The 22,319-nt window shown below is 46.8% G+C and overlaps 2 protein-coding genes and 2 pseudogenes across 12 annotated transcripts in view; 2 read left to right on the forward strand and 2 right to left on the reverse strand.

Moving 5' to 3' along the window:
* Positions 1 to 7,478, reverse strand: part of CHD9 (chromodomain helicase DNA binding protein 9) — a 242,136-nt gene extending 234,658 nt beyond the window's left edge. For all 10 annotated transcript variants that reach the window (XM_084960257.1, XM_084960261.1, XM_021094174.2 and 7 more), the window contains exon 1: positions 7,400 to 7,478. The gene's annotated coding sequence lies outside the window, so the exon portion shown is untranslated. The remainder of the gene's footprint in view (positions 1 to 7,399) is intronic.
* LOC146402292 (uncharacterized) lies at positions 6,774 to 7,833 on the forward strand (annotated as a pseudogene).
* Positions 7,834 to 13,812: 5,979 nt separating this feature from the next.
* On the reverse strand, positions 13,813 to 14,424 carry LOC100519366 (cytochrome c oxidase subunit 6B1 pseudogene; annotated as a pseudogene). The gene has a single exon (XR_014805897.1). The product of XR_014805897.1 is annotated as a cytochrome c oxidase subunit 6B1 pseudogene (transcript).
* A 2,264-nt stretch (positions 14,425 to 16,688) lies between these two features.
* On the forward strand, positions 16,689 to 19,725 carry CHD9NB (CHD9 neighbor). The gene has a single exon (XM_084960298.1). It carries the CDS (start codon positions 16,809 to 16,811, stop codon positions 16,965 to 16,967), a length of 159 nt encoding a protein of 52 aa, XP_084816424.1. The 5' UTR covers positions 16,689 to 16,808; the 3' UTR covers positions 16,968 to 19,725.
* Positions 19,726 to 22,319: the final 2,594 nt, after the last annotated feature.

Raw genomic sequence — 22,319 nt, forward strand, 5'->3', positions numbered from 1 at the left:
CAGCAAGTCATCCCGAAATGTGGGGACAGTGAATCAGTGGTAGGTACATAAGATGTCTGTGATTACTGATCTGCTAAAGTTCTTAAGGATAGGACAGGATGTGCCTCTGGACAAAGCAGGAAGAGCAAGGCCTGGAAATCAAATCAAGGCTTGACAATGGAAAAAAAAAAAAGCCAACTGTATTAACATTAGCTGAAGCAATATTACATAGAGAGAAATGGTGAGATGTGAGGAGCTGAGGAAAAGCAGTAAGAAGGAGCACATCTTTGGGAGTTTACCTTGCCTCCCACCAGAGTAATGGGAGCTCTGGAAACCCTTGAGCATTACAGGCAGCTCAGAGCTTCCCCGAATCCTCTCTTGATAAGGATCTTAAGGTTGGTCCAGGGAGCAATGGGAAGGCAAAGATTTGGTAATTGATTAGTCATGTCTATCGTGAGCACAGGGGTGGGCGATTAGACCAGCCCCCCTGCCATTCTGGACCCTTGCGCGCCCCTCAGAGGATGGAAATATCTTAAGTCATCCTGGCTATTAAAATCATTCATCTTGCTCACCTTGTTTTGATTCCGTGAATACCAACCTCCTAACTAGATTTTGGCAACCCATGTGACTTTCCTACAGGGGAAAGAATGTGCTGACAGGCTGACATAAAGTTCTCAGGCTGCTTCTCAGTGCTTGTCCCACTGTGATTTAATATATTTGTGGTCTGGCTTCCTCACCAGGCTGCTGTGAATTTGGTTAGCCTGTCCCTTTCAGCCTGATTAGCTCCACGTGCACAAAAGGAGCTCCATCTCTGACCTGCAGATGAGCCTTGCCAGCCTCCAGCTCCCCTGCCATGCTGGCCCTGAGGGGTTCTTCTCTTGACATTGCTAGCCGGCTACTCGGTCATGTCAATCACCCCAACCACAGCCATCTACCCAGAGCCCAGAATGAGCTGTGGGAGGCCTGTGAAAAGAGTGCTACAGCCACCAAAATAACCTTATATGTTCTGCTGAATAAAAAAGAATAAGGAAGAGAGATTGGGGGGAGATGCCAAGAATACGCAATAGAAAACAAGCAGAAGGAGTTGGCAGTGTTTAATCTAGAGCCAGGAAGATCTGGGAGGCCCAACTGCTTCCCTGTCATCAAATATCTGAAGGCCTGCAGTGATGAAAAGGGGATGGATTTGTTCCCTGGGGCTCCAGAAGAAAGTATGAGAACCAAGGGGTGACAGACACAGGGAGATAGATTTCAGCTAGATAAAAAAGAGGAACTTTTAAAGGCAGTTTTCCTCTAATAGCAATAATTCACTTGTCATCTTCACTTTTTTCCTTTCTTCTTTCTTTGATCAAATTTGCGAGAAACGGGAGTTCCCGTCGTGGCCAGCGGAAACAAATCGGACTAGGAGCCACGAAGTTGTGGGTTCAAGCCCTGGCCTCACTCAGTGGGTTAAAGATCCGGTGTTGCTGTGAGCTGTGGTGTAGGTCTCAGACAAAGCTAGGGTCCCACGTTGTTATGGCTGTGGCATAGGCCAGCAGCTGTAGCTCCAACTCGACTCCTAGCCTAGGAACCTCCATATGCCGCATGACTGGGTCACCATGCTGTACAGTAGAAAATTGGCAGAAAGCTGTAAACCAACTATAACAGAAAAAAAAAAATCATTGTATTAAAAAAAAAAAAGAAAAAAATTTGAGAGAAGCAGTGTAATCTTTCCATGAGGAACACAAATTGGAGTGGGAATGCCTGGTTCATTTTCTAGTTCTATCACCTACTAGCTACATTAACTTTGGCAAGTTACCTTACTTTCCTATGTCTATTTCCTCTGCTAATATTAGTACCTACGTACTTAACCCATGTGATTATGGTGAGGAATAACTAAATTATACTTGTAAAGTGTTTAGAAGAGCACCCAGCAATAAGTGGTAGCAACTATTATTTTAAATTACAATTTCATACCACCTATACTATTATTTAATATTTTTCTTTAAATAGACATTATTTATATAAATTTATTTATTTTAATTTTTTTTGGTCTTTTTAGGGCCGCACCTGCAGCATATGGAGGTTCCCAGGCTAGGGGTCTAATTGGAGCTGTAGCTGACGGCCTAAACCAGAGCCACAGCAATGGTGGATCCAAGCCACATCTGCAACCTACACCACAACTCATGGCAACGCCAGATCCTTAACCCACTGAGCAAGGCCAGGGATTGAACCTGCAACCTCATGATTCCTAGTCAGATTCATTAACCACTGAGCCATGAGGGGAACTCCTTTATAAATCTATTTTAAAGGAAACTTTCTATTACTTTTGTAAATGCAAAGCCAGAAACACTTGCCCTGTATAGATAGAAACTGTACAACCAAACATAAAACAATGTTATTAAATTTTAGCTAGCTACTGTTGCCTGTTCCACGCCCTAATTTTGAGGACGGCTCTCTTTTCCATAAGGAGACAAGCAAGTTACAAAAAACGGTCTGGTACTTCACTGAGACTTTTTTGGTTGACTGTAGTCAGAAGGAAGAGTCTGGCAAGTTCAAGGAAGTGAAACACCAGTGCAGCTGCAACTCCTGCTCTGGGGAGAGAGAGCAGGGAGGGCTGGGGAGGGAGACAGGGCAAGATCAAAGGGATGGTTTAAAAAGGAAATACCTCTCCTAGAATGTGACTTTGTGATCTTTTGCACCATGGAACCATCTCACAGGGCACCCAGGGGGTAGGATTAGCACACTTTCGAAAGCAAGGTCAGAGATACTTTGTAGCCCACAGTACTCATCAGCGCCCCCTGGAGGATGCCCACAGACAGTCCCCCAGACACACCAGCTGCCTCTCACTTCCTACTTGAAGGTATGTTCTGGCTGCAGGGTGTATGCTCCAGGCTGCATGCAGAAGTAGAGGGATGCTGGGGTGCACCATCTCTCCAAGCATCCCCAGAGAGATTAAGCTCTTTGCTCCATGGTAACTCATTCATCAACACATCCTTTACTTGGCCCTCCTCCCCTCCCCGGTCCACTTCACTGTCACCAGGCCCTCTGGGATTACCTCCCAAAGAAATTCCTGGCACTCTAACCCTTGTCTTATGATCTGCTTTGGGGAAATCCCAACTATGGCACAGTTTAAACTTCTGACAGCGGAATGAGTTGCCCAGTGAGTAAGTTCCATTTTATTGGAGCACTCAAGATTTAGCTGAGAATGTTCCATGAAGATTCATGGATCAGGTAAGAATTCAACTGGAAGGACATTTAGTATCCTTCTGACACTTAGGTCTCATGATTCTAGATCAAGAGTTGGCAAACTACAGCCCACAGCCACTCCACTGCCTGTTTTGATACAGCCCGTGAACTAAGAAAATATATTTTTTAAATATACATATATACACACACACACACACACACACACACACATATATAAAGGAAATACCTAATATATATATTAGCTTTTTAGGGCCGCACCCGTGGCATATGGAGGTTCCCAGGCTCAGGGCTGAATCAGAGCTGTAGCCGCCAGCCTACACACCACAGCCATAGCAATGCCAGATCTGAGCTGTGTCTGCAAACTACAGCACAGCTCATGGCAACGCCGGATCCTTAACCCACTGAGTGAGGCCAGGGATCGAATCTGCAACCTCATGGTTCCTAGTCAGATTCATTTCTGCTGAGCCAAGAGGGAACTCCTACAATTTTAAATGGTTGGAAAAAAAATCAAAACAAGATTTATGTGGCCCTCAGATTTCAGTGTCCATCAATAAAGCTTTTTTTATTGATAAAGTTTTATTGGAACATGGCTATACTCACTCATTCCCAAATCATCAGTAATAATTTTATTTTTAAAACAACAGAGCATGAGAGTCTACTGTACAGAACAGGGAACTATCCAAGCTCTTGGGATAGAACATGATGGAAGATAGTATGAGAAAAAGAATGTGTATAGATGTATAAATGGGTTACTTTGCTGTACAGTAGGAATTGGCACATTATAAATCAACTATACTTTAATAAAAAGAAAATAAGCTAAAAGGGCATGAGACCTTTTCTTGCCCACCCTCTGACCACTGTCTGAAATGTTCTCATCCATGCTTGATGGCTTCATTCAGGATGGATTCATTCCTCCTCAAACTAAAACAAATATCCAGCCCAGGACCATGTCCTGAGTGAGATCTTAGATCAAAACTCAAATGTCTGTTCAACATTGGATTAAGAGGAGGGTGAGGAGGTGGGTGTTGCTGCTTACTGGTGGTGTGACTTGGAACAGGGCATTTAACCGCATGGGGTATCAATTTCATCACCTGTCAAAGGCGGAAATGATGCTGCCCAGCCTGCCAGGATTACTGGACAAGAGAGCTGCCCACAAAAAAAAAAACACAGTGCCACCTGGCCCAGCCTCTCTCTCCAGCGTTATCATATGACTGGACCTCTGCTTCCTCTGACCACCACACTCCCTGCACACTGGCTCTCCTTGAGCTCCTTGACTTTGCCAAGCTCTTGGCTACCTCTGGGCCTTTGCACATGCTGCCTTTTTTTTTTTGCCTGAAACACCTTTTTTCTCATCCCCCCTCTCCACTGCCCCTTGGCTTGGCTGCTTCTCAGCCTTTCTGACCCCCAATCCAAGACAGGCCCCTTCTGGATGCTGCTCCATCTTTATGCTTGATTTTCTCATCCCACGTGTAGCAATGTCTAATTATAGTCAATTAAAAATATTTTTTATTATTATCATTTTTTGCTTTTCAGGGCCACACCAGCAGCACATGGAGGCTTCCAGGGTGGGGGTCAAGTCGGAGCTGAAGCTGCCAGCCTACACCACAGCCACAACAATGTGGGATCCGAGCTGCATCTGTGACCTATACACCACAGCCCATGGCAAAGCTGGATCTCCAACCCACCGAGCAAGGCCAGGGATCGAACCCACAGCCCCATGGTAGTCAGATTCTTTTCTGCTTCGCCACAACAGGAACTCCCAATTATAGTTAATTCTCATCTTCGTAGTGGTTATGTTCTATAAAGTTGCCATGAACACGGAATTAGCAAATACGGAACCTTTGCTCCTAAGGGAAAAACCTAAGGTTAGGTTTCTGTAAGCCTCTGGTCCCATTTTCATCAACAGATTGATATGTAACCTTGTTTTATGTGTGTTTCTGTTTCAAGACCCCTTATTTAAATATGTACTGTTGAGTAAATCAACTATAATTAAAAAACTTTTGTAAAATAAATATATGCCATTGATTCGTTCACAATGAATTCACAGCCAGTACCACTACAACCCATGCCTGAACAAAGCGTATCTAACATGCATTTTCTCTATAAGGCACATGGCAGCCTTCATGTGCTTAAGGGTGCTAGACACTATATTCGGGGGTGATTTTTAAACAGCAAAATCACCAACACGAAGCACAAAAATGCAAAACGAAACAAAACAAAAAACCATGGCACTAAACAGACCACAAAAAGGACGCTTGTTTATAGTTCTCGGAGCTGAAACAAGAAGGCAGAGTGACATCTTGTTTTGATCTCAGCTGGGAACATGTGTGTTGGCAACTGAAATTTTTGGCCACACTGTTCACATCCATGTATGACCATGAAAAGTGCTACAGATACTGATTTGGGGGTTACAAATAAATTTGAGTGAGTGGGAGAATTGGTAAATACACAATCTGCAAATAATAAGAACCTACTGTACTTTCTTCTCATTTCTCTCATTTGCTAGTGTGTAAGTACACTGGGGGCTGGTTCACCTCTTACCACTTTATCTCTAGCATCTGGAAAATTGCCTGGTACATAGTAGGCCCTCAGTAATCAGTACCGTTTATGAACGCATGAGTCAGTTCAGCGAAAGTGCTTTGGCAGAAATGACAGCTAGTGTTTACGGAGGAGACACTATAAGCTGCCCTGTGTGAAGTGCTTTTTCTATGTTCTCTCCATCAATAAGGGAAACAGCAGATTATTGCACTTTTTTTTGGTCTTTTTTGTCTTTTTAGGGCTGCACCCGTGGCATATGGAGGTTCCCAGGCTAGGGGTTGAATCGGAGCTACAGCTGCCGGCCTACACCACAGCTATAGCAGCTTGGGATCTGAGCCACATCTGTGACCTACACCACAGCTCACAGCAATGCCAGATTCTTAATCCACTGAGCGAGGCCAGGGATTGAACCTGTGTCCTCATGGATGCTAGTCAGATTTGTTTCGGCTGAGCCATAAAGGGAACGCCCAGATTATTTTACTTTTGCCAGGGGCTCTGGAATCAGACTGCCTGGGTTCAAACACAGGGTCTGCCTCTTATTATTTAACCCTGAGCAAGTCTCTTGGCCTCTCTGAGCACCAGCTCCTCAGCTATGGTGAGGAGTCAGTGTGGCAATGCAGAGAAAGTATTTAGCACAGTGGCCGGCACAAGCAGACCCTGGCGGTCAATCATTCCCACAGCAACTCTCAGACCTTTCTGCTCCACTCCCATTTTGCAGATGAAGAAACTCAGGCGAGGAGTGGATCCATGAGTTTTTCAAGGGTCATCCAGCCCAGGAAGGGCTGGCTCTGGGGACTCCAAGCCCATGCTCACAACCGCTTTGCTGTATGCGCAGCATTTACTAAAATTATAATGGCAGCTCCAGGAGGCCCCCTGAACTTCCTGTGGGATCAGGATAAGGAGAACCCCCCCCCCCCGCAAGAGTCTTCTTTCATATTCTACATCTGTGTCTTTCTGTTCCCTGTCCACTTTCAAGTTCAACCTCTTTAGAACCAGCCCTGTGGGGAGGGAGGATGTTGGTTTGTTATCTTGGGTTTGACAGCTCAAAGGAGATGTTTCCTGTCAAAGGCATGCTGAAGAAGGAGGAGGAGAAGCAGCAGCAGCATTCTTCGCTGCAACAACTGTCGGCCGCTTTATTTTCTACAATCTTTTTAGATCAAGGGTCCTTAGACTTGATGGCTAGTTGGAATCTCCTGGGAAGCTTTAAATTTCCAGATGCCCAGGCCCCAACTCAGACCACTTACATCTGAGTCTCGGAGGAGGGTGGGGTGAGAGGGAAACGGGGCATCAGTATTTTTCAGTGCTTCCCAAGCGACTCCAACGTGCAGGCAAGTTTGAGAAATGGTGTTTTGGATCTAATGTGCACTCAGCTCCAACGCTGCAGTCGCTTTGGGTAACAGAAACTCTTTTTTTTTTTTTTTTTCCTCCTAGGACTGGCTGTTCGGGAATCTGAGCAGGCTTTCCAGAGGCACCGGCTAGTGGAGGATGTGTGTGTGCGAGAGACCCGGGGTCCTGCTCTGCCTCTAGGCCTGGCTTGGAGATGCCGGGTCTCCGGGTTCCCGCAGGCACCCACACGTGCGGCCGCGGCGACGAGTCTGGTCATCTGCGGAGACGGCCAGCGGGGCTCGGCGGCCGCCACGCTGCCCACCCCAACCACAGAGGTTCGCAGGAGACGCCCGGGGCTCAGGAATCTTACCTTGGCTGCCGGCGCTGCCCTCCAGTTCCCGGAATCCTGGGACTCGGGTTCGATCTGTCGCCGGGCTCGGCGGTCGCTCTCGTCTGCGCCGGAGAGGCGCCCACCAAGAGCTCAGGCGCCACCTAGTGGGCGAGGGGCGGCCGCGCAGGGAATCGGTTGGGAGGTGGGAGCGCAGGCGGATTCAGGCGGAAATGCAGCCCGGGCTTCCCACGTGGGCGGTTTTCCAACAAGCTGCGCACCCCGGGCACACATCCCGGCTGGGTGGGACGGCCTTCACTCCCTGAAGGGCGCTAGGACCTGAACTTGCTGAACTTTCTGTTGGGAGCTCGGAGGGGCAGCCAGACCCTGGCTGCTGGCCTGAGAGCCATCCTGGGATTTTCCTGGCCCGACTCGGGGATCTTAGCCTTTCATCCAGAAGCTTTTCAATTTGGCATAGCCTGCCCTTTAAATATGCTGGGAACATCAGAAGATGCAAGGGACCTGGGTTTCTCTCAAGGCCGGGAGGCCTTTTCTCTACTTCTCTACTAGTAACCCTCTTTTGGCCCTGCCTAACCCCCCTCCACTGCCGCCACCCCCCGTCCCCGCCCCAGCCGTTGCCTTCCTACCCGGTTCCCTCCAGTCTCTTTGGCTGAACTTCATTAATCGCCCAGTCTGTGTCACATTCTGTAGAGTCTGGAGACACAGGTCCCTTAGGAATTGGCAAGTTGATGTTTATGTTTCTGAACCGGATGCCATTGACATTTTTTTTGGTTGGGGCCATCCTGGCACTGCAGGGCATTTAAGACCCCTAGAATAGCCACCCTTTAGTCACCGAGACAACTAAAACCAACATTTCATATTTCCAATTGTCTCCAGGGTTGGAGGAGCACTGCCCTTGACTGAGCACCTATTAATTGGTTCTCAAGGTCAGGAAGATGGTGGATTATTTTAAATGTGTACATTTCATTTATTTCTTCCTTCAATAAATGTTAACTGAGCACCTACTATGTGCCGCTTTCCTATGCACAAGGGTTATGACGCAGACTTAAGCACCTCAGAATCTCTGCCTTTGTTGAATTCACATTTATGTAACACTTATTAACACTTATTTTTTATTAATTTTTTAGTGATTTTTATTTTTTCCATTATAGATGGTTTACAGTGTCCTGTCAGTTTTCTACTGTACAGCACAGTGATCCAGTCTCTCTCTCTCTCTCTCTCTCTCACACACACACACACACACATACACACACACACACACATGCATATATATACACACATTCTTTTTCTCACATTATCCTCCATCCTGCTCCATCACAAGTGATTAGATATAGTTCCCAGTGCTATACAGCAGGATCTCCTCGCTTATACATTCCATATCAACACTTTTAACACACAAAAATGCAAAGCTATGTGATTGAGTTCTTAAGTACATGATTTTTTTTTCTTTTTTGTCTTCTAGGGCCGCACCCCCAGCACATGGAGGTTCCCAGCCTAGGGGTCTAAGCGGAGCTACAGCTGCTGGCCTACACCACAGCCACAGCAATGCCAGATCCAAGCTGTGTCTGCAACTTGCACCACAGCTCACAGCAACACCAGATTCTTAACCCACTGAGCAAGGCCAAGGATCGAACCCACGACCTCATGGTTCTTAGTCAGATTCGTTAACCACTGAGCCATGATGGGAATTCTCATGATGTTTTTTTCTTTCATTTTTTAGAGTTTTATTGAGGTATAGCTGACTTACAATATTGTGCTGTGGACTTGTTTTTCAAAAATATATCAATTTTGGGAGTTCCCATCGTGGTGCAGCAGAAGCGACTCTTACCAGGAAACATGTTGCAGGTTCGGTCCCTGGCCTCGATCAGTGAGTGGGTTAAGGATCCAGCGTTGCTGTGAGCTGTGGTGTAGGTCGCAGATGTGGCTCGGATCCCGAGTTGCTGTGGCTGTGGTGTAGGCCGGTGGCTACAGCTCCGATTAGACCCCTAGCCTGGGAACCTCCATATGCCGCAGGTGTGGCCCTAAAAAAAAAAAAAGACCAAAAAAACCCACCAATTTTGGAGTTCCCATAATGGTGCAGTGGAAACGAATCCAAGAACCATGAAGTCATGGGTTCGATCCCTGGTCTTGCTCAGTGGGTTAAGGATCTGGCATTGCTGTGACTCTGGTGCAGGCCAGTGGCTACAGCTCTGATTAGACCCCTAGCCTGGGAACCTCCATATGCTGTGGTGCAGCCCTCAAGAGACAAAAAGATTAAAAAAAAAATCAATTTATATGGCGCCAAAGGCAGAGAATGCCCTGGTGTTGGAGACAATTTTGCAAAAGCAGTTTCTTCTTTTAAGGCAGTTTATCTCTGCGGAGATATCTGGGGGTAAGTTCACCAGTGGAAATATTAGAGACACTTTGTGACAGAGGCCTGTGCCAACCCCTCTACCCCCATCTGCATCTACCTGCTTAATCTTTGTCCTCTCTGTGCTGGTGTCAGGTGCTCAGAGCAGAGGAGGAGGGAGAGGTACATTGCCCACTGTACCTGTGAGCAATGCCAGGAGGGGCAAGGGGTGGGTGTGTGTGAAGGACAGGGACCAGGGAACACCTCAGCCTCTTCAGGGCCAGCTGGTGCCCTGGTGAAGGTGAATCGGTCAGACAAGGGTGCATGTTCTAGTCTGTCACTTTAAAGTGTCTGAGTCACTTCCAGAATGCTCTTGCCTCAGTTCTTGCGAGGGCTGCCTCCTCCTGCCCACACTCCACCCTACTGTGCCCCAAGGCCTGCCTGGGCAAAGTCCTGGATTATAACCTCTGCGATTCTGATGCCAGGTATCATGTGATGAGGTTAAAGTTTTCCTTAGGACTTGCTCCTCTGAGTTCTCCTAGCATTTGGCTCATTTCACTAATCACAGTCTTTTGGAAACTATAGTTTTGGAAACTACCGATCTCCTTGAGGGTCTGCACCATGTTTGATAAGTGGAAGTAGTGTCAATAATAATAATAATAACTATTATTTGTAATGCATTAGGAAGTAAGTTTTTTGTTTTTTGTTTTGTTTTTTTTTTGTTTTTTTTGGCTGTGCTTCTGGCATGCAGAAGTTCCTGGGCCAGAGATTGAATGCATGCCACATCAGTGATTTGGGTCACATCGGTGACTTCAGCTCCATCAGCAACAACGTCAGGTTCTTAACCCACTGAGCCACCAGGGAACTCCACGGCACTAAGAATTTTAGATTGACTAGTTTAATTCTCACAGCAATCCAATGAAGTAACCACTATTATTTCCCCCATTATATTGATAAAGAAACTGAGACTCATAATGCTTAGGTAATTTGCCCTGGGTGGCAGAGTTAGCAAGAGGTGTGGCCAGAACCTGAAGTGCCCACCTGCAAGACGTTTGCCTTTAAGCATTAACAACTGTTGACTGAGCACCTGGACAACTATGCTGGACACTGTGTTTTAGATATCGGAGAGGATGGACAAGAGACCATTTTTTTCATCCCTCTGTGCTCTTGTTCCATCCGTGCTTTCCTTCAAAGGGTGAATTTTGTTCGCTGCATTTTTTTTTTTTTTTTTTTTTAGGGCCATACCTGTGGCACATGGAAGTTCCTTAGCTAGGGGTTGAATCAGAGCTACAGCTGCTGGCCTACACCACAGCCACAGCAATGCCAGATCCGATCCACATCTGCGACCTACACTACAGCTCATGGCAATGCGGGATCCTCAACCCACTGAGCGAGGCCAGGGATCGAACCTGCAACCTTATGGTTCCTAGTTGGATTCAATTCTGCTGCGACACTATGGGACCTCCAAGATAAATATTTTAAATAAATTCATAATGTTGTGAGATGTAATCTATATAACCTCTTTATATGTAACCTATATAAAGAGGTAGGCAAGAGCTTTTATCTTCTAGAATGATGCTCCATGAAAAAGGATGAGCACCCTCTATTGTCCATAGTGGATGGAGCTAGAAACGAAGGCACAGGCAGGATGTCAGGACCTGGCAGAAGGAGAAGGAGGGAAGGAAGGAGGCAAGGATGCCAGAGAAGGGGCAGGGTGCCCATCCCAGGAAGTGCACTTGATCTTGTGAGGCTGACCCTGTGGACTGAAGATCAACCTGACTTGGGAGTGGGTGGGTCATGGTAGGTTTATGATCAGCAGGAGTAAGTCTGGTCACTTTCTGGTCATGAACTGCACCTGCAAACCCTGCCAGATATTATGAAGTGTGTTTGCAGGATGACTTAAATGCTGTCTCACTGATTCTTCCCCAAAGTCCAGGAAAATGAGAGTCAGAGACGTTAGGTAACTTGCTGAAGGGCACACAGCACGTACACTGTAGGGTTAGGATTCAATCCCGGGTTCCTCTTACGCTGAATCTGGTGCTTCTAACCGTGACCCTTAGCCGCCTCTCCATAAATGAATGGCGAAGCGAACTGAACTCCTCTGGAGGGATTAGCATTTCTTCCTTTTGGCCGGGATGCCTTTGCCTCCTCTGCCAGCTCATATTCTGCTCATCCTTCTCGGTCCAGCTCAAGGAAGCCCTACCATATCCCTTCTTCAGTGTGAGCTTTTCTCTGTATTACAGCACTTACTACATTCTGCCTCATAGTTGAATTCCCTGCAAAGACATCACTTCACTCAATAGATTCTATGATCTTGAGAGCAGGACCCATGTGGATGGGTGCTATATAGTCTGTTTCCCTCCCCACATCCTCTCTCCTTTTCCACTCTGCTCTGCATCCTGAGAGGCTGACTGAAATGGGCAAGACCAAAGGCCTCTGTGCCCACGGGCTTCAAGCTGGGTTTGGCCAATGGGAGCCCTGGAGGGCACAGAGGGAGGGAAGAAAATGAGGGTGGGATGCTTCTGGCCTCAGCCCCCTTCCTGTAGGTGCCTTGGGCCAGCCACTTCCCTGCCCTACAGACAGCTGTGAGGCGACGCTCTGCACACCGCCCTCTCTGCCTCCACAGCCAGGCCTCCTTAATTGCATTTCACTAAGGTTCTGGAAACCACACAACACCCCAAATGGAACCTTGTACCATGTGGCTCAATAAACAGCTGTGGAGCTAAATTAGGGGCAGGTGTGTGTGTTGGTTTGTTTGTTTGTTTGAATGAAAAGCAAGGGAGAAAGAATTTTAAATGATCTTGAGAACAAGGACCAGATGGCAAATAAGCTTCTGGGCTCCTGGCAAACAGTTCTTATTTATTTTTTTGTTTGGATGATCTTAATTTCTGTTTCTTAAGTTAATATAGAGCAAATTTGACTTTAAAAATTTTTGGTGTACAATTCTATGACTTTCAGGACATGTATAAATTTGTGTAACTATCACCATAATTAAGACACAGAACACCAAAAATTCTCAAGCTGTCACTTTGTCATGGTGCTTCTGATCTGTTCCCATCCTTACATTTTTGTCTTTTTGAGAACATCTTGTAAATGAAATTAAACAGTAGGTAACCTTTTGATACTGGCTTCTTTCACTTATGAAAATCTTTGAAATTCATCAAACTTGTTACATGTAATAACGGTTTCCAATTTTTTTTTTTTTTTTTTTTGTCATGCCAAGGGATCGAACCTGAGGCAGAGCTGAGACCTATGCCACAGCTGCAGCAATGCCAGATCCTTCACCCACTGTGCCCGGCTGGAGATGGAACCAGTGCCTCCACAGGGACAAGCCAGATCATTAACTCACTGCACCACAGAGGGAACTCCAAAATGCTTTTTTTTTTTTTTTTTTTTTTGTCTTGGTTGTGCTCACGGCATGTGGAAGTACCCTGGTCAGGGATTGAATCCACACCATAGCAGTAACCAGAGCCACAGTGGTGAATGTCAGGGCCCTTAACCTATTGAGCCACCAGGGAACTCCCTATATTTTGTACATAGTTATAGTTAAGGAAGCATTTTAAAGCTGAAAATATTTTGAAAGTATCCTACAGAGGAGTTCCCATCGTGGCGCAGCGGGAAACAAATCCAACTAGGAACCATGGGGTTGCAGGTTCGATCTCTGGCCTTGCTCAGTGGGTTAAGGATCCAGTGTTGCCGTGAGCTGTGGTGTAGATCACAGACGTGGCTCAGATACTGTGTTGCTGTGGCTCTGGTGTAGGCTGTTGGCTACGCTCAGATTAGACCCATAGCCTGGGAACCTCCATATGCTGCGGGTGTGGCCCTCAAAAAACAAACAAACAAAAGAGACAAAGTACCCTACGGAGATCCCATCCGTCATCGCGTGGTCCATATCTCATTTCTCCTTCCTTGTCTTTCTGCTGGCCTCTTTCTTTCCCCCGGGCAATGTCCCCTTGGCAGAGCCAGCTAATGATCCAGCATATTAATCCTCATCAGATCTGAGTCCATTTGAGAAAGCTAAGGAAGAGGTTGTGTGTGGGCAGGTCTGGAAGCATGGACCTTGTGCTTCATTTAAAGTTCTATTGCCATCATTTTGAAATTCGTATTTTTTTTTTTCACTTTTCCAATGAGTATTTATTATTAGTTAAACCATGATGCAGGATCCCAGGGTGGGAATCACCAGGAATCCAGGTCCCCCTGCATCACCCTGTGGAGAAGGATGGAGGACAGATGAGGTGGGGGGGCCAGTTTAGATCTTCCCAGGAAATGTGCCTTCTGCCCGGTGGACATGCCAGGCTGACACCCAGAGGGACTTGTACACACGCTGGTACCATTCGCACACGGAGGTGTCACCCCCTTTAGCAGTCATTGCTTTCTCACAGCAGTGGAAGTCCAGGTAGTTCTGCCAGCAGTTCCTGGTCTGGTTCTGGCTGGGGAAGTGGCTTTCAAAAGGAGCTGTCTGATAGTTCTTAATTTTGGTCTGGATGTCTTCGGCCATAGTGCTGACTGCTATAGACGCGCCTGAAGCCGCTGGAAGCTCAATGTGCCCCCCTAAATTCGTAATCATTTTTGAACAAGGGCCCACATTTTAATTTTACATGGGCCTCTGCAATTAGGTAACCGGTCCTGGGTGTGGGTGTCACAGGCAGGGCAAGGCTTCTCACAGTTCACTTAGAAAAGGGCCCTCATCTGTTCTCACCAGTCAGCCCCACCTCTAAACGAACCCAAGCCCAACCTGAAGGTTTACCACCTGTCTCCTTGGTGCCTCTGCTGCCTGCCTTTTGTGCTGATGTGGGGTAAGCATGATTCATTTCGAGGCTTCACAAGTGAATTGTTGGCTTAGGATCCCAGTATCCAAATAGGGATTTGCCTTCATAGGGCCTCTTCATTGGAAGGAGAATGGAACTTCCCTCTTTCACCCTGACACCTCCAAACTCTACTTTGGCCTTTATATGGGGGAGGTAGGACTCCTCTGGTGGCTCAGGGGGTTAAGGATCCAATGTTGTCACTGCTGTGGCTTGCATTTGATCCCTGGCCCTGGAACTTGGCAGGCATGGCCAGAAAAGAAATTGGGGGGTGTGGGGGGGAATTGACAGTATCATCATGTCTTACTAATTGTCACTTTGCCAGCCAGTTGGCAAGAAGCTCATTCAAAGAAAGGTGATTTATAGGAAAGCCTCACCACATTCTTGGGGATGACGAATGCCTCGTCCAGCAGGATGGAAGGCCTTAATCAAAGGCAGTGGGGGCGGGGGCAAGAGGGGACAGGGAGTGGGAAAGTCACAGGCTTTGCAGGCAGCATCCTGAGCTGGCTGCTAACCAGGCACATTAGGCCATTGACCTAATTCCTCTGGACTTAATTATTTCACCTCTAGAGTGGACTTAAAAATTCTTCCTCACAGAACCATTGGATTGTGCAGAGTAAATGCAAGGACTGGTGTAAAATATCCAAGGCTGGCCTGTACCCACCCTTCCATAAGTGGACAGGAGTTGGTGTCACCTTTGGCTGCTCTACGCATACTCGGGAAATAATACATTCTGTGCCTCTCTGGAAAACTACTTACTGGACCTGCTTGATCCTCTCTCCAGCTTCCTAGGAGCTGAGTCAGAATTATCAGGCCACTTTTGGAGTTAGGAAGAGGAAAGTGAAGTGATCAGAAGATAGAATAGGAGTCAAATACAGAGCACTCATTCACAGCTTTGAAAATCATCCATGTGTCCTGGATTAAAAGAGCCATGACAGGCCTCCTGAGCTGTGGGCATCTAGGATGGTGTGTGAAGATGGCCCGATGGAGAGATTTGATTTGATTTCTATTTTATTTTTGCTTTTTAGGGCTGCACCTGTGGCATATGGAAGTTCCCAGCCTAGGGGTCAATCGGAACTGCAGCTGCCAGCCTACACCACAGCCACAGCAACATCGGATCTAAGCCGCATCTGCAATTTACACCACAGCTCATGGCAATGCCAGATCCTTAACCCGCTGAGCAAAGCCAGGGATCGAACCTGCGCCCGCATGGATACTAGTCGGGTTTGTTACCACTGAGCCATAACGTGACCTCCCTGATGGGGTCTTTAAAATAGATACAGTGAGCATAGTGACAGAGCAGAATCTGGATGACATAGGTTCAAATCCCAGCCCTACTGTTAGACCTTAAGTCAATTACTCCATCTCTCTGTGCCTCAGTGTCTCCATGTGTTAAATGAAGATTCAATAACCCAGCCTGCTTCTTAGGGTTCTTGAGAGAAGCTGATGAATGTAAACTGCTTGGCCCAGAGCAGTGCTCGGTACCTGCTAATTAATTTATTTATCTATTTATTTCTTTTCCTTCTAGTTTTATGGGGCTATAATTGACCTACAGCACTGTGTACGTTTAGGTTGTACAGCATAATGTTTTGACTTTCATCCACCATGAAATGGTTATCACAAGAAATTTAGTGAACATCCATCATCTCTTAAATATGCAAAATTAAAGAGACAAAAAAATACTGTGTGCTTGATGAGAACGCTAGGATTTGCTGTGTTACCAACGTTGGTATATAACGTCTGGCAGTGTTAACGCTGGTTCTTTTCATTACTTACATGTTTGGGTAACTCCTGGTGTTCACGGTCTTAAGGCTTCTTCCCCATTCTTCAGCCTTGGCTGGAGGTGGCCTTCTGGGGCTGGGCAGTGGCCTCCAAGCGGGGGGTCTGTGAGTCCCGGAACTGAGTATGACCCTGGAACACCGGGGCGGGGAAGGGCACAGGTAATTGCTTAGTAACAGGGGCTTCTTTGCGTGCGAAGAGGGCTGGTGTTTACAGGTAACTAGGTTGGGCGGGTGTTGCGATTGTAAAGGAGAATCCTTCAGTGCAATGCATAGGGCTTGGAGTTGGGAACCAGCCGGCTTAGCCGGAAGGGCCCCCTTCCTGGCCCTGCCCCCCCCCATGGGGGTGTGTGTCATTATGCAGATTGGCGTCTCCCTGTGACCATAGTAACCGAACCGTCCCCTTTCGGCCGGGCACTGAGGAAGGGTTATTTAACTCTGGCGCCCTGAGGATCAGCCACACAGACCCTCCTCACCTCGGAACATCCCGGGACACTCGCCCTCTGCGTCCAGCTGAGATGGGATGTCACTCCAGCAAGAGCACCAAGGTGGCGGGCGAGTCCCAGAAACCTGCAGAAGAGCCCGAAGGAGAGGAGCCAAATCTGGAGGCCGGCCCCGAGGCGGCAGACGGCAAGGACGCCTCCCTGAAGAATGGCGCCCCTGAGCGGAAGAGCTGAGATGCTTCTCTCTGGAGTCGGACCCTCCCCGCATCTCTGGAACTGCCTTTGGCCCATGAGACAGGCCCCATCCCGAGAGGCTCCGAAGAGAGAGAGGAGAGAGAAATCCCCGCCTTTGGGATTCAGGCTCCAGAAGTCCCCTTCATCAAGGCTTTGCTCTGGATCTTTGAGGAAGATGAGGCTGGGGGCGGGGGGAGTCCTATCTCCCCAGCTCTCCCATAGAGACGATGAAAGACATCTTCCCCCAACATGGAACGTTCCCAGAGTTTCTGGAAACGCGGGAGCCCCATAGCTCTAGCCCTGAGGAATCTGCTCAGCCGTGACTTTCCAGCACCCCCCCCCCATCCCGTCCCTCCCCCACCCCCTGCTGCCTCACTTTTCTGAGCTTTGGAAGATCTGTGGTCATAGCCTGGATGGGGGTGTGTGGCTCTCAGGTTTTTTGTTTGGTTTTGTTTTGTTTTCCCCCTCTCCTTTTTTCCAATGGCTGGCTGTAGAGCCAGCGTCCCTCACAGGAAGGTTTGGGGTTTGGCTCTGTGCTGTTTGTGTGAATGCTTTAATATTTAACTCGGGGAATTGTTAATGAATTATGGGAACAATCAGATCAGACTGTGATCATGGCAATGAAGACAACAAGGCCTTGATCATCCAGTAAGTGGAACACGGAGTACCGCTGGGAAGGAAGGAGGAGGGGTTCATGTTCCTGGGTTTTTAATCCCTTTGCTGATGTTTTGGTGTCTCCTCATATCAAAAGTCTGTCAATTTGAACCCTCGAGCATCTGAACTCTGTGGATTCAGCTTTTAGAAATATTTCGCTGTTTACTCACATGTCTGTCAGCCTATTTCCCCCCCTTGCATGTGTTTTGTTTTTTAATTCGACTCCAGAGCATTTTAATTTGAAATCAAATAGACATGTTTGCAAATAAATAATGACACAACACATTTGAAAGACAGGATTGGGGGTCTGAGATTAGAGAATCCGCACGGAAGGGTGGGTGGAATTCTGTAGAACACAAGTGAGAAAAGGGGCTCTGGAGCCTTTCCTTTTTCCAGGCATCCCGCTGTGTACTTTACATGTGATTGAGTGTAGCTGTGGTTGAATGTAACTGCCACAACCACCCCACTTTATAGATGGGAAGACTGAGGTAGGAAGAAGTTAAATAACTTGCATGAGCATGGCCAGCCAGGTCAGGTCAGAACCCCAGTGTAACCCCCAGGTCAAATGGCTGCTGAATGCATGCTATTAACCCTTGCAGAGTCCTGCTTAAAGTGGAGGGTCTTCTCTGTGAATACATGGAAATCAATGTCCTGTTACAGCCTATGTGTGTGGGGGGGCATTTCTCTTTACTCCTTAGCATCTGCCTGCTGTGGAGGTGGCAGCAGGTCAGCTCAGAGTCACCCCACTGCAGGCTGCCTGAGGCTTGGAGGCACTTCTGTCTGTACTGTGGAGGTTTGGGGTGGGGTGAGTAGGGAGAAGCAGAGAGACAGGAATGGAGAGAGAGAGAGGGAGAGGCAGCAGGCTGTTGGAAATAACCCTTGTTTTGGGCCGGCAAAACCTCAGAAACCAAATAGGATTCTTCCGAGATGACAAGGCAAGGGGTCTAAAGAGCAGGAAAGAAGGAAGGACAAGAAGTAAAGCAATTCAGCCTGCAAATTGACCACAAAAAGTTCCTCTTGCTTCAGCAGAGCCTGATGTCTTCCAAGAAGGGAGCAGGAGGGATGGGGCCTCCTCAGCTGGCCCGAAGCCCTGCGCTTTCCCGGGGGGTAGGAAACTTGCAGTGGGCCAGGAAACAGGCCTGGGCTTGCAGCTGGGGATCCGGAAGTTTGGGGCCTCTTTCTACAGTTTCTGGGCACAGGCCAAGCTCTGGTAACTGCTTTCAAAAAAAAATTTTTTTTTTTAATTATGCAATTCTGTTTTTCTCCCTCTTCCCTCCTAATGGAAATTCACCCTGCAAAACAGAATGGTCTCTGGTAAGAAGCTACTCACCATGTCCACCCTCAGGACTCCTGGAAAAAAGTTCTCAGCTGGTGGTGAGGTTTTGAGGCAGGATGCTTACTTCACCAGCTCCCGAGGGATGGACTTCACTCAGCTTTTTACCAAATCAAACAAAGGAGGCTCCAGGTCCTTAGAAGTTCAGAAACTGGATGGTTTGTTTTGTTTCCTCTGGGATGGTGCAAAATGCTCCTTTAATTAAATTCGAGATTGCTGAGGGTTTTTAAAAACAGGCCTCTTCATCCACCTCCAGCTGTGGCAGACATGCTGCAATTTGCCAGGAAGTTAATCTGTAACAGGAAAGAGCACGCAGTTTCTTTTTCAGGATGTTCCAGTTGTGCCATGGGGGCCCAGGATCAGTCCTCTTTCTCCCTCTGAGGCTCGGGTGCCTGGTGATAGTGGTCAGAATTTTGTCCACTCAAATGGGCTACACAGGTCAGCACAGACTCTGCCCAAGACTTGAAAGCCATTGTTCTGGCCCACTTTCCAAACTATTGGGAGAGGAGGGGTTTGTTTATTCATCAACTTATCTATCCACCTATCCTCCCATTCATCCATCTGTCCATCCATCTATCCATCCATCCATCCATCCATCCATCCATCCATGTATTCATCCATTCGTCCATCCATCCTCCCACGCACACAATCCACTGAACCCATCTATCTACCATATGTCTCTCTATCTCTCTATGTACCTACCTAAACATTCAGCTCTTCTCTTAGATTTTTCAGTTATATGAGGCAATAAACTTCCCATTTCAAACCAAATTCATTCATTAAGCAAATATTTATTGAGTTTTTACTCTTCTCTATCACCCATTCATCCCTTGCTTTATCTAGCCATTAATCCCAGAGACTACTCTGGGCCAAACTCCTTGTTGTTAATAAAATGTTCAAGTGTGTCAAGCTGGAATGGGTGTTTCAGAGGGATTTTCCCAGCTGAGGTGAGACCTGAGTGGAGTCTTTAAGAGTAAGTAGGAACGGACTGGAGAAAGAGGATGAGTGTTTCAGGAGAAGGGGACGGGACACATGAGCTGCATCGGGCGTGATGTGCAGTGTCATAGGAGCCTGATGGGCACGTCACACAGTGACAGGAAGGTGAAGCTGGATAAGTAAAAAGGATCAGATCATGAGGGCCTTGTAGTTCACACTGAGAAGCTGAGAGTTCATCTAATGGTGGTGAGGAGTCCACTGAAGGGCTTTAGGCAGAGAAATAATGCCAGGACATCAACTGCTTTTGATTGTTTCATATCTTGCCTTCCAGTAACAAATCCCATCTTCTCCCCTTGGGGAAATTTTTCTTACCCATCTCAGTTTATGTGACTTAATGGGGCTGCTTCCATTCTCAGGTTCAAGGCTGAGCACTGTACACGCCTCATCAAAGTGTCTAGTTCACGGAAGGGCATCCACCCCAAACCAGTCCAATGAGTCTTCCAGGAGACTTTTTGTTGATGCAATTAGGAAAGAAGTATTCACTTTCTTTTGGAGTGAATAAAATTGGAATTAGGTTTGGAGCCTCTGAATGGCAATTTTTCCACCAGTGGGGTGAGGGGTGGGGGTGCTGCTTGAGAATGAAGCCACAGAAGAGAGTGGAGCTGAGAGAGGGAGAGACATAGTCTCAATGAACTTGTTTGACAACCGGGTCCTGCCATGCCAGAAGCTATTACCACCTCTCGAAGATTTACATGAGCCAATACATTCTCAATTTTGTTTTTTTCTGAGAGTTGTTTGAATTTGGTTTTTGAGTAAATCAGATCAACTCAGATTTGTACATTAGGGTAACTTGGTAGCAGTTTGAAGGATGGAGTTGAGAGGGATAAGGCTAGAGGTAGGTACACCAAATAGGACACAATTGACTGACCTTAGAAAGAGGTATCAGGGAGCTATTACTATTAATAGCTATTTTGCAACCAGTCTCAAAATCTTAGTGGCACACAAGCATAAGCTTGTTCTTCTATGAGTCACTGTGGCTCAGGTGATGTAGGCTCCCTGAGGAGGGTTCACATGACAAAGAGCTGGATCACAAAAGGCGGAGTCCACCTGCTTATCCAGAGTCAAGTCCTCTATTATCCCAATGCCGACGGCAATTCACATGGCCAAGAGCAACAGCAACCAGATGGGGACAAGCCCTTTTCTCTTGGAGGCTGGGTGAGTGAATATTTGCTAAACAATAATCTACGCTGACACGAAAGGGATAAAGAGGACAAATTCAAGCAGCACATAAGGGGTAAAAATCAAACAGTTTTGGTGGTTGGTTCTTACATAGGGGTTTATAGAGAGCGAGGAGACAAGGTTTCTGCTTGGGTGACACGGCTGGTGAGGGTGCCACCACATACAAAAGGGATTCTGGGAGAAGGGACAGACTTAGGGGGAAGATGAGGAGTTGAGTTATGGAAAGGTTGAGTTTGAGATGCTCATAGGACAAAATAAAAATAATTACATAGCTTGGTGATGGATGTTATCTGACTTGTTGTGGTGATCACTTTGCAATTTACACAAATATTGAATGATTATGTTGTACACTTGAAACTAATATAATGTCATGTGCTAATTACATCTCAATTAAAAAATAATAGCAAACACTTACATCATTCTTACCATGTCCAGTTATTGTTCCAAATGCTTTACATATAGGACTCATTTAATCCTTTCAACCATCCTCTTTCTGCAAATTAAAACACAGAAGAATAAGTGATTTATCCTAGGGCTTTCAGCTTTCAAAGACAGAGCTGGAACATGTGCTCGGCAGTCTAGTTCCACAGGGTGAGACTTGAGGAATTCATTTGGGAGTCGTGGGGATCCTCTTGGATCCCTAGAGTTGGTATAAAGATTATTTTCCTTTTTAAATTTTATTTATTATTATTATTATTATTATTGTTCTTTGGTTTTTAGGGCCATGCTCATGGCATATGGAAGTTCCCAGGCTAGGGGTCTAATCAGAGCTATAGCTGCCGGCCTTATGCCACAGCCATAGCAACTCGGGATCCAAGCTGCACCTGTGACCTACACCACAGCTCACAGCAACGCCGCATCCCTGAACCACTGAGTGAGGCCAGGGATCAAACCCGCATCCTCATGGATACTAGTTGGATCCCCTTCCATTGTGCCACATCAGGAACTCCCTAAAGATTATTTTAAAGTGGAAACATTTGAGCACAGAAAATGCAGAAACAAATCTTTTGTGAATTTCCCTTAGCTGCCTGAATCAGAGTCATTACAAAATACAGCTGCCATTAAACCCCATCCAAGGGAGTTTCCTACGAATTTAGCTGCCAAAAAGACAGACTGTCCATTCTTATTAGCATCAAGAAGCCCAATGGAACCTTCCACACTCTCTCATTGAAGCCCTAAAAATTCCCCTT

The sequence above is a fragment of the Sus scrofa genome, chromosome 6, assembly GCF_054392235.1.
Source record: "Sus scrofa isolate SSC_HxYL_T2T_F1_AM1 chromosome 6, Sscrofa_HxYL_maternal_Yorkshire_Landrace_v2.0, whole genome shotgun sequence".
Lineage (NCBI taxonomy): Eukaryota > Metazoa > Chordata > Mammalia > Artiodactyla > Suidae > Sus > Sus scrofa.